A 14,764-nucleotide genomic window follows, 5' to 3' on the forward strand; every position below is an offset into this window, starting at 1 on the left:
GACAAGACGTGCATTTGAGATTAAAAAGTTATAAATTGTCTTTTTTTTTTAGAAAATAACTGATCATTTTTGCTAGACAAGACCCTTTTTCCTAGGCTGGGATCCTTTTGACCTCTAAAGCCAAGTGAACGCATGTGAATATATGTTGGCACCCATAGCAGAGCTTCAGTGTATGTAAATTAGAGACTGCCATTCAGTTGTATGTGTGTGTGTGTGTGTGTGTGTGTGTGTGTGTGTGTGTGTGTGTGTAGGGGAACTCTGGGCTCGGCTTCAGTATCGCCGGAGGGACTGATAACCCTCATGTCGGAGACGACCCCAGCATCTTCATCACCAAGATCATTCCAGGAGGAGCCGCCGCACAAGACGGGAGACTCAGGTAACGCACAGACTGTATGCAGAATGCATATAAAGTGACCCTAACATTTATTTATACACTTAAAGGGGTCCTATTATGCTTTTTCACTTTTTGAATTTCAGCCAGTGTGTGGTATGTATGTTTGGGCATAAAAAACATCTACAAACATCTATTTAAAACATTAGAATCACTTTACTAAAAAATCTAGTTTGCACAGTTATACACGGATCCTGCTGCTTTGTGAAGGGGCGTGGCAGGACTGAAACACCGTCTAAGCTGTCCACCAATCGCAACGCAGTAGCACTGCTGACCAATCACAACACATTTCGTTTTACGGAAGACGGACCTTCATCAAACCCGGAACTAATCGAGCCATTAGTGCCAGCCTGGGGAGAAAGCTATTGTAATAATGTAAATTATGTAAAAAATAAAGCATGCATGAGAGCATGTGCACAAAATAAAGACTTTGTATTAGAGCATAATAGGACCCATTTAAGTCACATTGACAAATGTATAAATGTCATTGCATTAGGTCATGCACTTTTTGTAAAATATGCCTTTCTTTAAGATTACTCCCACTTGGATTGACAGTAAGTTATCTAACACAATGACATTTATATATTTAAGTTATGACTTAGGTAAGACTGCACAATGAGTCATATTTGAATCATAACCACAATTTCTACTTCTCTCGATGTATTAAGCATGATTGGAAGACTGGTTATTTATACTGAAAATGTGCTAATTTAATTTAGAATTTGTGTTGTTTTGCATTGGTAACAAGCCTCCACAAGCTTTCATTATTTGCGGTTGCCAAATATCAAGAGTTTAAATCCCCCAATTAGAAAAGCTTTTTTCTTTAACTGTATCCACTGGCATGTAGCGAGCGAGGTGGAGTGTTTTCAATTCATTCCTATGGAAGTTGAGCTAAAACGCTCTTGTGGTGTATTATGGGATTGAAAGCGATTCTGAGAAAGTGTTGAAAGCGAATGTTTGGCATTTCTCAACTTTATGCAAATCACGAGCGCTAAACAACCAATCGTTGTGAAAAGTAGGCAAGGCAAGATTTTGACAAGTGTTTGCAGAACTGGTGGATTACTGAGCTGAAATCACATATCATTGAAAAAATCATGCAAAAGTAAATGCACTTTGCATGCTTTTATTACATGCCAGTGTTTCCTTGGCGAACCGCCGTTAAAAGAAGACAATGAAACGCAAACAGGGTGTTTTTCAGAGGCATGATCTGCCCTAAATTTGACACACCCCAAAGCAGTGGCGTTGTAGCGTTGCCAGCGGCACTGAGCGCGGATTTGACGCTGTGATTGAAACGCACCGTGATGAATACATTTTCTGCCTTGTGATTTACTTAATATTCCCAACCTGGCAATCGCACATGCTCTCTCACATTACAGAAAAAGTGCTGATGATCTGAAAACACTGCCAAATATGCAAGATGGAGTTTAATGATCTTTATTGAGATATTCTGCTCAACTAAAAGTCTAATACAGCCAGTGTATTTCTTTCACACAGTGATTTGTGCTGTTTGCTAAACTAAATCTGTGCAATTCAGTGCTTAATTTGAGCCAGATCCTGCTCCAGAAAATGTCCGATTTTGGATTTCTGCGTTCTGGTGTTTGTTTTTAAAGATTTGGTATAAACAAGTGCATTAGATCGTGACAGTGAGTGCGTGCATACGAGACAGAGCTAGCGCAGATATATGTAGATGTATTTAGAGGATTGGTATTCGACCAATCAGCTTTCTTAAGTTTTGATTTGTGTCGTTTTCTTCCTTCCATGTGACGACTTGCCCCAAAGTCAATGAGACAACTTGCCCCAAACTGACATGTATGCTAATGTTGGCTAAATGTCAGGGTCAGCTCAACATAGCACGTCAGCTAAAGTATCAAAAGACTCGTTACTGTCTCCTCTAGTTTGTGCAAAATAATAATTTTTAACATCTATACCTAACAAAGTTGTACTGAAGAAAATTTAAAGTGATTTGTTTTTACTTTTTAGGTCAAAAAATTTTAAAATTGTGCTCACCTCAGATTAGAGCAGTCTTGACCACATGTGAACAGGAGGTTGACTATAGAAGAAGAAGTGACACAAAGTGGCTATTTCATTTTTGAGATAAAGCCTCTGGTATTGGAGTTATGAACAGTGTGACAACTTACCCCGCTCTCCCCTATATTTAGTGAGCAGCGGAATGTTTACAGAGAGAGTGTAATATCAGAAATAATACCAAATCAAGCGAAATATTATAATGTATAAACATTATAAACACTATAAACATCACTATACGTTAGCTCCCCTGATTCCAAAGCAAATAATTTAAATGTAACGCTATTCAGAACAGAACAAGAATTAAAAAAAGCTAAGAAACCAAAACAAAGCGAAACTGAAAGTGCTCAATTGCGCTGTAATTCGGCACAAATCCAAACGTTTCCATATTTGCATTAAAACAAAACAAAACATTTGTGCTTTTGTAAAATAAAGCAAATGAACAGGATGCGCATTCTGTCATCTCGGTTCTGCAATCTTATGTAAAAGTACAATAGTTCTGAGTACAATTCAGTGCTTAATTTGAGCCAGATCCTGCTCTGGAAAATGTCCTATTTTGGATTTTTGCGTTCTTGTGTTTGTTTTTAAAGATCTGGTATAAACAAGTGCATTAGATCGTGACAGTGAGTGCGTGCATACGAGACAGAGCAAGCATGGATTTATGTAGATGCATTTGGAGGATTGGTATTCGACCAATCAGCTTTCTTAAGTTCAAAATCGCTCTCATTGATTGGTGCTTAGTCCTTAACCACTCTCTCCAAACGTGCACTGCTCGCAAAATATATTTAGTGAGCAGCGGAATGTTTAGAGAGAGATAATAATACCAAATCAAGCGAAATATTATAATGTATAAACATTATAAACACTATAAACATCCCTATACGTTAGTTCCCCTGACTCCAAAGCAAATAATTTAAATGTAACGCTATTCATAACAGAACATGAATGGAAAAATATATATATAAAGCTAAGAAACCAAAACAAAGCGAAACTGAAAGTAGCAGGCGTTATTTGCAATGAAACAAAACAGAACATTTGTGCTTTTGTAAAATAAAGCAAATGAACAGGATGCAGAAAAAAAATAGTGACTAATAATTGTGATTATATTTTAGAGCTAAATAATCGTGATTAACCGTTTAACCACTGTCGCACACCCCTTTATTTAATTTTACGGTCACTGTATGTGCACTGTATATGCTCACACTCATAATCGCATTGTCGCAGTTAAATATCTCAGTGGATGTACTAGTGATGCATTTATAATGGGACCAGCTGGGGTTCCTGCTAACAAACGCAGTTTTACCCCAGAGCTTTCCAGCACATCCACACACTGCAGGAGAAATTAAGCAGACAGAAATAGCACAGAAAGAAAGAGAGACAGAGAGACAGAGAAAAGGAAGAGATGGACAGAAATAGCAGATCGGTAAGTTCACCCAAAAATGAAAATTCGGTCATTATTTCTTCACCGTCATGTTGTTCCAAATCTGTACGAGTCGGATCTTTTCAGTGATCCAATTAACACGGCAGTCAGAGCGATCGCTGCTGGAGTGAAACAGCTCACTGGAGGTGAGGACTTTCAGTGAATAATGACTTATTTCGATCTGTTCATCAAATCATACAGGTTTGTAGTGACATGTTGGTTGGTTAATGATGAGAGAACTATTGGCTTTAACCACACAGCTGGAGTCAAACACACACACACAGTGTCAAAGCTGATGGAGCTGTTTTATGCTGTCCTCTGCTCTTCTCTGCAGACAGTTGAGGTTCATTACTTATGGCAGTGCTGGGACCAAACGGACTGTAGTTTAGAAAGACAGAAACATTTCTCTTTTCCCCCTACAGTGTGATTTTACAAGCGAATGAGAATACTCGCCGTTCCAGAATTAATGTGATACTTTGAAAAGATACTATGTGTATCTTCATTCTCTGCACTGCAAGTACACTCTTAAAATAAAGATGCTTCAGGATGCCATAGAAGAACCTTTTTTGTCTAAATGGTTCCATAAAGAACCTTTAACATCTGAAGAACCTTTCTGTTTCACAAAAGGTTCTTTGTGGCGAAAGAAGGCTCTTCAGAATCTAAAAAGGTAAGAAAGAACCTTTAAAGAACCCTTGACTAAATGGTTCTTTGTGGAACCAAAAATGGTTCTTCTATGCATGGCATCGCTGTGAAGAACCTTTTAAAGCACCTTTATTTTTAAGAGTGTTACACTACCAGTTAAAAGTTTTTGAACAGTAAGAGGTTTAATGCTTTTAAAAGAAGTCTCTTCCACTCACTAAGCCTGTATTTATTTAATCCAAAATACAGCAAAAGCAGTACATTTTTACAATTTAAAATAACTTTTTTCTATTTGAATATATTTTAAAATGTAATTTAACTCCAAACTTTTGCAACATTACAAAATGTTTTTATTTCAAATAAATGCTGATCTTTGGATTATTCTATTCATCAAAAAATCCTGAAAAATGCAACTGTTATAATAATAATAATAATAATAATAATAATGAAAATGTTTCTTGAACAACAAATCAGCATATTAGAATGATTTCTGAAGGATCATGTGACACTGAAGACTGGAGTCGATGATGTTGAAAATTCAGCTTTGATCACAGGAATAAATTTTAAAATATATTGAAACAGAAAGCAATTATTTAAAATAGTAAAAATATTTAACAATATTACTGCTTTTGCTGTATTTTGGATTAGATAAATGCAGGTTTGGTGAGCTGAAGACACTTCTTTAAAAACATTCAAAATCGTACTATTCAAAAACTTGAGTACATAGTACACATTATAAAATTATAATCAAATAATTGAATACACGTGATAATAATGATATTTCACATTCGTAGTAAACACACATATAACGTATAACACTGCATAATTGTCACATTTCACAAAAAATGAACTCTTTTTTTTAATGGTATGGATAAATTATATGTTTTCTTTAATGTGAAATATTCCTTCAATTATAGTATAAATGAAGTCCACACAGCAAAAATGTTTGTAATTGTTATAGAAAATGCTACAATTAAAACATGGTAATTAGTTAACTGTTATAATATACAGTGAAAAACTTAAAATGGTTTCAAATTGCATAATTTTACTGTAAAATAATGTCAAATTTATATGTGCATTAAAAACACATGCCTGATTTAAGAAGGGGGTCTTAAAAATGGCCAAAGAATATTATTTTACAATCTTATTAATTTAAAGTTAAATTGTGGTTTGTTGGTAGGCTATAATGTCTACTGGTATGGTAAAAATGTTCAGTGGTAAATAGATATTTAAAATTGTTGTTTTGTAATTATTATTTTTTTCTTTTAAAAGCAAGATAAAACTGTAAAAAGCAAATATTGGCTATTTAATTTATGCATTGGTGAAATAAATTGGCAAAATGCATGGGGGAAAACACGAAAAACCGTGTTTGGTCAGCTTCGGCCAAGAATTTCCATTTCGGTGCATCCCTATAAAATATCTTAATTCTATTTTTCTACTTTCTTGGTGATCAGTGGTAATTAGAGGGCTTTGTGATTAATATTTCTGAGCAGTTATTTCCAGAAATGTGTATTGACAGTCAGTCGTCACAGTGGCTCTTATACTCCCACTCTCTGTAATCTCTGCTTTATGTTTCTGCATGACAGCACAACGAGTGCTGCGTTTGCATTTCTGAAAGCTAAGGAATATTTGTGATGTTTTGTCGAGTTGTCAGTTTCAGTGAAATGTCTTTTGTCAGATGCTGTTGAGCTCTGTGAGAAAATGCTCTGCTTTAGAAAAGAGCAGGTAAAAAGAGAACATGGTGTAGTTTACTGCACCGTAATAAACATAATATTACTCTTGTATTAAAAAATTCATGTGTGTACTCACCCTCAGGTTATTCTTAACCCGTATCATTTTTTTCTTCTGTGAAACACAAAAGAAGACATTTTGCAGAATGTCCTGCCCGCTCTTGAATGAGGCCTATTGTGGTTGAACTCTACTAAGGACAAAATGTACTATAAAATGAGTCATGTACTGTAAAACAAATCTTCTGAAGTCATACAATAGCTTTGTGTGAAGAACAAGACATTTAATCCTGCTCTGCTCATAGCTCTCAAATCTCAAAGCATGACATAACTAGAATTATCCTGAAAAGGCAAAAACAAGACAACAAGAACAAATGTCAGAATCAAATGTCACGGGTGTGCACTCACTGACTCACAGATTTTCAAACAGTTTTACAGTATGTTATACTGTTTCAAAATGCATATATATATTTTAATATTTTGGTGGTTTATCACTAAGGTCAAAGTGTCAAATGCATTATCATAACAAAAGCATTTTCAAAATTGTGATCTGATAAAGCCATGAAGCTCATCTCAGTTTTGTAATGTTGGTTCAGTTTTATTAAACAGACATGTATTATAAAAAACAGAACGTGATGTATTTGTTTATACAAATCAATAAAACACAAACTATATTATTTAGATGATATTTAACACAAATTATACAGATACATCATATTTAACCCTGTATAGCCTGACTTATAAGAGTTTAAAAGATGATAAAATCTCTGGATATTTTATGGTGGAGGACAAACATACAATACAGTGCATTAACAAATAAGCATTGATTTATATTTGATGTATTCTATTTGCATTTAAACATGAAAAAAAAAAAAACATATGGCTTCATATGGTTAATGATTTGTACATTGCTGTTAATATATTTAATTGACTTCCTGCTCTTGGTTTGTACACAATTATTTTGCAATTGGTTTAGTTGTTTCAAAATTTTTACAAAACGTAGTCTCTCGTATCACTGTGATTTTTAACTGAATTAATGAGATTTTTTTGCAGGCCAGCATAAATGGTTGAAACAAATTGTTAAGAAAGTTATGTTTCCTCATTGCTAAATCAATGTCAGAACAATGAGAACTTATGAACAGAAGAATAGAACTTAAGACTTAGGAACCTGAACTTTCAGAATAAAAAGCATATCAAAATACATGTACTCCATGAAACCAGTGAAAAACAACTCACTCTGAAACAGTAATTTTTTCAGCCATAGATGCTAAAATATGTCTTTTTTGTTTTCACTAACTAGCTAAAAAAGTTTGTCAAGACCAACTTTAAGTTGGCTTGAGAAAGCTGGACCTGGAAGTTTGAAAAAGTGTATACGTTTTAGGTTTGATGGTTTTCAGTCTAAAATAGTTTGAAGTTTAAAGTAGTTTTAAAAGGTTAAAGTTTGAATATTTTGAAACCAATACAGTCTGTCAGAGATAGATAGATGTAGTTAACATGATTCTAGCATTAGCATGTTTCTAGCATGATTAGCATGTTACTAGCATGTTGTTAGCATGATTTCAGCATGATAAGCATGCTACTAGCATGTTTATAGCATGTAGTTAGCATTATTCTAGCATGATTAGCATGTTACTAGCTTGTTGTTAGCATTATTCTAGCATGATAAGCATGTTACAAGCATGTTTCTAGCATGTAGTTAACATGGTTCTAGCATGATTAGCATGTTTTTAGCATGACTAACATGTTACTAGCATGTTGTTAGCATGATTCTAGCATGATAAACATGGCACTAGCATGTTTCTAGCATGTAGTTAGCATGACTCTAGAATGATTAGCTTGTTACTAGCATGTTTCTAGCATTATTCTAGCATGATAAGCATGTTACTAGCACATTTTAGCATGTTTTAGCATGTTTCTAGCATTATTCTAGCATGTTTTAGCATGATTAGCATGTTACTAGCATGTTTCTAGCATGATTGGCATGTTACTAGCATGTTTCTAGCATTATTTTAGCATGATAAGCATGTTACTAGCATGTTTTAGCATGATTAGCATGTTTCTAGCATGATTGGCATGTTACTAGCATGTTTCTAGGATTATTCTAGCATGATAAGCATGTTTCTAGCATGATTAGCATGTTACTAGCCTAGTGTTTCTAGCATCTGAATATCTGGGCTGAGTTTGTAGTTTGTAGAGTTAAAGCTCTAGAAGGAGCAGCAGTCAGAAATGTTAGTCTCAGAATAAGAATAACTGTAAGTTTGAATAGCATTTCAGTAAGTTGGGTTTCTCAAGTCTACTTAAATATATCGAAACCCATGAAGGATCCAGTAACATAATCTCTGGCGTGGAGAAATAGCAGCATGCGGGATGAAATTGGAAACAGAACTTGTTTATTATACATTGACAAGCCTGTCATTGGATTCAGGAGCTGATGCTGACAGTCAGCCAAAGGCCATGGTTATTGCCTGATGTCCATAATCTCAGAATGGACAAATATCAGCCGATTTGTTCCAGTGTGAATACATTTCTACTGCCTCAGTGTGCTGCATTAGAAAGTCTGTGTAAACGCAGTGTATATTAACCGTGTGGTTGTGTATTCTGTGAGGAATTAATATAATTGAACATCTTTTATATCTTGCACATCAGAAAATAATGCCATTTTTAATTCAAAACTTCTAATTTTGTGGCAGCTGTCAGTTCAAAGGTTCATTTATGGCTGAGCACTGACAGATGTTGCCTTAATAACTTTTTTTTCCATTTCTCTCTCTCTCTCAGAGTAAATGACAGCATTCTCTTCGTGAATGACGTCGATGTTCGGGAGGTGACCCACAGTCAGGCGGTGGAGGCTCTGAAGGAGGCGGGCGCTATCGTCAGACTCTATGTATTACGCAGGAAACCCATCGCTGAGAAAGTCACCGAGCTCAAGCTCATCAAAGGGCCAAAAGGTAAAGTCTCTATTTATCATTCACGTATCATTCAGCAGATGCTATTATCCAAAGTGACTGACAAATGCAGAATACAGCAGAATGATTCATCACAATGACTTATAAACCTACTGTGAGATAGATGGTTCTTAATCAGTGGTGTATGCTTTTGTTGACACCATTTGCTTGCATTATTACAACACCAGTGGAATTTGTGGGTAAAAACTACATTACCCAGGATGCTGTGCAGAAAGCTCCACCAATCAGAAAGTCCCTGTAAGGAAACTGTGATCAAAAAGGTGGCAGGGAGCACTGAAGCAAAGTGAATGATGTGATCAAATCTCATTACACTCTGAAAACACTCTTACATTTTTTTTTTCTTTTATGTTGATTTTTCAAGGGGAGACACTGCACCTGTTAACTTTGAGATTTGGGGTTTTTTGGTTTTTCATAAAGTGTTTTTTCAGACTAGTGGAAAGAAAACACCCAAGAGACACCTTTAAGTGTTTCTTTTATAGCACTTTATCTATTTGTGTCAATAGATTTCAATTACAATACATATTTTAATCAAAATGAGTTTTTTCTAGTAGCACTTACACACACCAAACTTTACATGTTTATTCCTGTCTATATCCTAAAGGTTTTTACAGACGGATTTGTTCATATATAATTTGCTTGATTCTATACATTCTATACCCCCAAAATTTGAAAAAAAATATATATATTGTTTTCTGCCTGTTCTAAGTATTTTCTAATTCCCTCTGTAAAAACATTTCACCCTAATATGTCAAAAAAAATTTAAACAAGAATTTTGAAACTGATTACATCCAGTGTTAAGATTTTTGCACTAGAAATGTATGCAAATCAGTGCATATTTCATTAAATAATAGCTCATTTGCATATTAAAACCTAACATTTTAGAAAACTTGTAATACAAAAAATGATTGCAATTATCAATGTAATCAATCAACTGGGTAAGTAAGGTGATAACTATTAGTTATTTTTTTTACCCTGTTCACCTGCAGTGTCATTTTTACTTTTTTTTGCAATGCTTTATAGGATTGTTGTTCTTAGTTATGAAGTACACAGTCTTAAAGGCATAGTTCACCCTAAAATGAAAATTCCGTCATTAATTGTTCACCTTCATATCGTTCCAAACCCGTAAGACCTGGATTCATCTTCAAAACACAAATTTATTTTTGATCAAATCCAAAATCCGAAAGCAATGTAATTACCAAATTCAAGGCATAGAACATCAGTGGTTCCACCTTAATTTTCTAAAGCTGTGAGAACACTTTTTGTACACAAAGAAAACTAAATAACAACTTTATTCAACTATTTCTTCTTCCCTATCAGTCATGCATTCATGAAAGTAAAAAATTGTTGAATAAAATCATTATTTTTGTTTATGAAGAGAATATGTGACCCTTGTTGTTTGTGTCTCAGGGCTAGGCTTCAGTATAGCGGGTGGTGTGGGGAACCAGCACATCCCTGGAGACAACAGCATTTATGTCACCAAGATCATCGAGGGAGGAGCGGCACATAAAGATGGACGACTACAGATCGGTGATAAGATACTGGCGGTAAGACGACGCATATAAATCACTGATGAGAACTGACATGTGTAAAGATAGACTGTGTTAAACTGGAGCAACATCACTGTGCTGTCGCTGTGGGGTTGTGTGAAATGGGCTCTTCAATGCTGCCACCTGCCGATCACAGGAGGAACTACAGGCAGGTTGTGCAAAAGCAAATTTTATTTGATTTACATGCATTTTCTATAGGTTTGTTGCCACTATTGATGCAGAAATTGCAAACTGCAACTTTAAACACAACTTTAAATCTTTAGACGTAATTTCCGTAATCCATAAGTACTTCTATTGTCTTTGCAAACGAAAGTACTGACAAGCATTTATCATAAACTAGAATATACTTTAATGCCTTTTCTATTGAAACTTGTATGCCATGGCATAATTACAGAATTGTTATGATGAAGTTGCAGATTGCATGTGTTATTTTAGTGTCACTATTATAGATTTTATTAATATTTTGACTGATTTTATATTTTTTGTTTGAAGTTTTAGTAATATTCTTGTGTATTTTTGTCATTTTGAGTAGTTTTTGTTTAAAGGGAGACACTGCAGGCAAAAACGCAGTTTGAGATTTCAATTACAGGTTTTTCTCCTACACTGAGCCATAAATCTCCACTTCAGTAGCACTTTACAACTTTACATTTTTATTCCTGTCTGTATCCTGAAGGTTTTTACAGAGGGATTTGTTCATATATAATTTGCTTGATTTTATACAACACTTTATTTCCCCAAAAATGATTAAAAAAAATATAGTGTTTCATGTCTGTTCAAAGTTTTTTCTCAATTATGTCGTGACGAAATGAGATACCCAAAAAAGTCCCTCTGTAAAATCTTTTGACTCTAATATTTCAAAACAATTTAAACAAGATTTTTGAAACTGACTTCATCCAGTGTTTAGATTTTTGTACCAGAAATTTATGCAAATTAGCGCATATTTCATTAAATAATGGCTCATTTGCATATTTAAACAAATTTAGACAACGTGTAATACAAAAAATGTTTGCAATTACTACATTTTACTACATCAAACCTTTATTTTATTACATTTGTGTTTTATTTCAGTTATTGCTAATTTTAAGTAACACAAATGTTTTTCAGTTTTAGTTAACTATAGTAGCCCTGTAATTTAGTACATTTTAAATATATTAACATGTAATGTCAAATATCACACTACAGTTAAAATTTAATTGTACTTTACATGTATGTATGTATGTTAGTCAACACATCAAAATATGTGTACTTCTTTAAAGCACCACAAGATTATTAAAACGTTGAGCTTTTAAATGTACATTTAAATTTTAATTTACATTATTGCAAAGTGCTCTTATAAAAATGTACTTGAGTGTGTCAAGAAACATTCATGAAAGTTTAAAAGTTTACATTAAGTACACTGCAAGTTTTTTTTTTTTTCAATTATTCTTTTAAAGGAACATTCCACTTTTTTTGGAAATAGGCTCATTCTCCAAGTCCTCTCGAGTTAATAAGTAGAGTTTTACCGTTTTGAAATCCATTCAGCCGTTCTCCTGTTCTGGCGATATCACTTTTAGCATAGCTTAGCATAGATCATTGAATCCTATGAGACCAATAGCATCGCATTCAAAAATGACCAACGAGTTTCAATATTTGTCCTATTTAAAACTTGATTCTTCTGTAGTTATATCGCGTACTAAGACCGGCGGAAAATGGGAACTAATTTCAGGCGCTGCGTGATATTACTGCGCCTGCTTCGGCCATATTACAGCAGCAAACTTCCTTGACTATTACGCCAGAATGGGAGTGTAGTTCCTGATCTTATCGGCCTAGAAATTCGCATCTTAACATTTTCCGCTGGTCTTAGTACGCGATATAACTACAGAAGAGTCAAGTTTTAAATAGGACAAATATTGAAACTCGTTGGTCATTTTTGAACGTGATGCTATTGGTCTCATAGGATTCAATGATCTATGCTAAGCTATGCTAAAAGTGATATCGCCAGAACAGGAGAACGGCTGAATGGATTTCAAAACGGTGAAACTCAACTTATTAACTCGGGGGGGAGTTGGAGAATGAGCATATTTCCAAAAAAAAGTGGAGTGTTCCTTTAAAGCACCACAAAAGATTATTAAAACTTTATGCTTTTAAATGCACTCTAAAAAGTACAACTTTTAAATTTGACATTATTGCAAAGTACTCTTATAAAAATGTACTTAAGTGTGTTAAGAAACATGTTCATGAAAGTTTGAAATTTTACATTAAGTACACTGCAGTTTTTTTTTCAATTATTCTTTTAAAGGCACATTCCACTTTTTTGGGGAAATAGGCTCATTCTCCAACTCCCCCCGAGTTAATAAGTGGATTTTTACCGTTTTGAAATCCATTCAGCCGTTCTCCTGTTCTGGCGATATCACTTTTAGCATAGCTTAGCATAGATCATTGAATCCTATTAGACCAATAGCATCACGTTCAAAAATGACCAACGAGTTTCAATATTTGTCCTATTTAAAACTTGATTCTTCTGTAGTTATATCGCGTACTAAGACCAGCGGAAAATGGGAACTAATTTCAGGCGCTGCGTGATATTACTGCGCCTGCTTCGGCCATATTACAGCAGCAAACTTCCTTGACTATTACGCCGGAATGGAAGTGTAGTTCCTAATCTTATCAGCCTAGAAAAATTGCATCTTTACATTTTCCGCCGGTCTTAGTACACAATATAACTACAGAAGAGTCAAGTTTTAAATAGGACAAATATTGAAACTCGTTGGTCATTTTTGAACACGATGCTATTGGTCTCATAGGATTCAATGATCTATGCTAAGCTATGCTAAAAGTGATATCGCCAGAACAGGAGAACGGCTGAATGGATTTCAAAACGGTGAAACTCAACTTATTAACTCGGGGGGAGTTGGAGAATGAGCCTATTTCCAAAAAAAGTGGTGTGTTCCTTTAAGATCTCAAGTACACTACAAGTGCACATTCAATATAATGCATTTCTGTTTAATGAGAGACACTAGCCTCATAGAGTCAATCTGTGCATCTGCAGGTAAATAATGTGTGTCTGGAGGATGTGATGCATGAGGACGCGGTGGGCGCGCTGAAGAACACAGCAGAGGTGGTCTACCTCAGAGTGGCCAAGCCAAACAACCTGTACCTTACCAACAACTACAACCCACCAGACCTCACAAGCAGTGAGTACACAACAAACGGAACACTGAGAAGTATGTTTCTAGTAAAAGTCTTCAATAACTTTCAAGATTCAATGACAGTCCTTGGTAAATCCAGCTTTCACTCATTCCTGTGTGTGCTCACTCTTCAGCGTACTCTCCGCATCTGGACACGGACCTTGGACATCCAAACTTCCTGGCCTCGGATTACCCACAAGCCCTCACTCCCACCTCACCAAGCCGCTTTTCTCCTGTGCTGCATGGCTTGATGGGAGATGACGACTTACCCAGGTACCTGGAAGCTTATAATTCAGCAGTTCCTGCACGATCGATGGTTTCAATAAATGGGAAGGATTTAAAACAGAGCTCTTATAATCTTAGTATCACTGAGATACTGAATAATTATTATAGTTTTATTAACAGTTTTTATGAACATTTAGATTTTTTTGTATATTTTTTTAATAGTTTTTAATTTATTTTTTTACAATTTTACTGTTTTCATTTTAACTTGCTACTCATGCTAACAACATGTTAGTAACTTGTTAGTAACATGCTAATAAAATGTCAATCATGCTAACATGTTAATAACATGCTAATCATGGAATAATAAAATGGTAATTATGTTCGAACCATGCTAGCAAAATGCTAGTAACATGCTAATCATGCTAGTAACTGGGTAATAATGCTAAAACATGCTAGTAACATGCTAATCATGCTAGAACATGCTAACTGTGATAAAATGCTAGTAACATGCTAATAATGTTAGAAACAAGCTAGTAACATGCTAATCATGCTACAACATGCTTGCAAATTATGTTAACAATACGTTAGTAAGATGCAGCATGCTAGTAACATGCTAATCATGGTAGAAACATGCTAACTGTGATAGTCATGCTAGTAACA

At 34.8% G+C, this 14,764-nt stretch overlaps 1 protein-coding gene across 2 annotated transcripts in view; it reads left to right on the forward strand.

Moving 5' to 3' along the window:
* Positions 1 to 14,764, forward strand: part of LOC141334322 (disks large homolog 4-like) — a 71,378-nt gene that overhangs the window by 29,559 nt on the left and 27,055 nt on the right. Inside the window, exons 4-8 of one of the 2 annotated variants that reach the window (XM_073839375.1) lie at positions 252 to 376; positions 8,978 to 9,147; positions 10,573 to 10,709; positions 13,741 to 13,915; positions 14,014 to 14,152. In XM_073839375.1, coding sequence (XP_073695476.1) covers positions 252 to 376; positions 8,978 to 9,147; positions 10,573 to 10,709; positions 13,741 to 13,915; positions 14,014 to 14,152 — 746 coding nt within the window. The remainder of the gene's footprint in view (positions 1 to 251; positions 377 to 8,977; positions 9,148 to 10,572; positions 10,710 to 13,740; positions 13,916 to 14,013; positions 14,153 to 14,764) is intronic. The other variant, XM_073839376.1, reaches the window with a different exon arrangement.

This window comes from Garra rufa, chromosome 5 (assembly GCF_049309525.1).
Source record: "Garra rufa chromosome 5, GarRuf1.0, whole genome shotgun sequence".
NCBI lineage: Eukaryota > Metazoa > Chordata > Actinopteri > Cypriniformes > Cyprinidae > Garra > Garra rufa.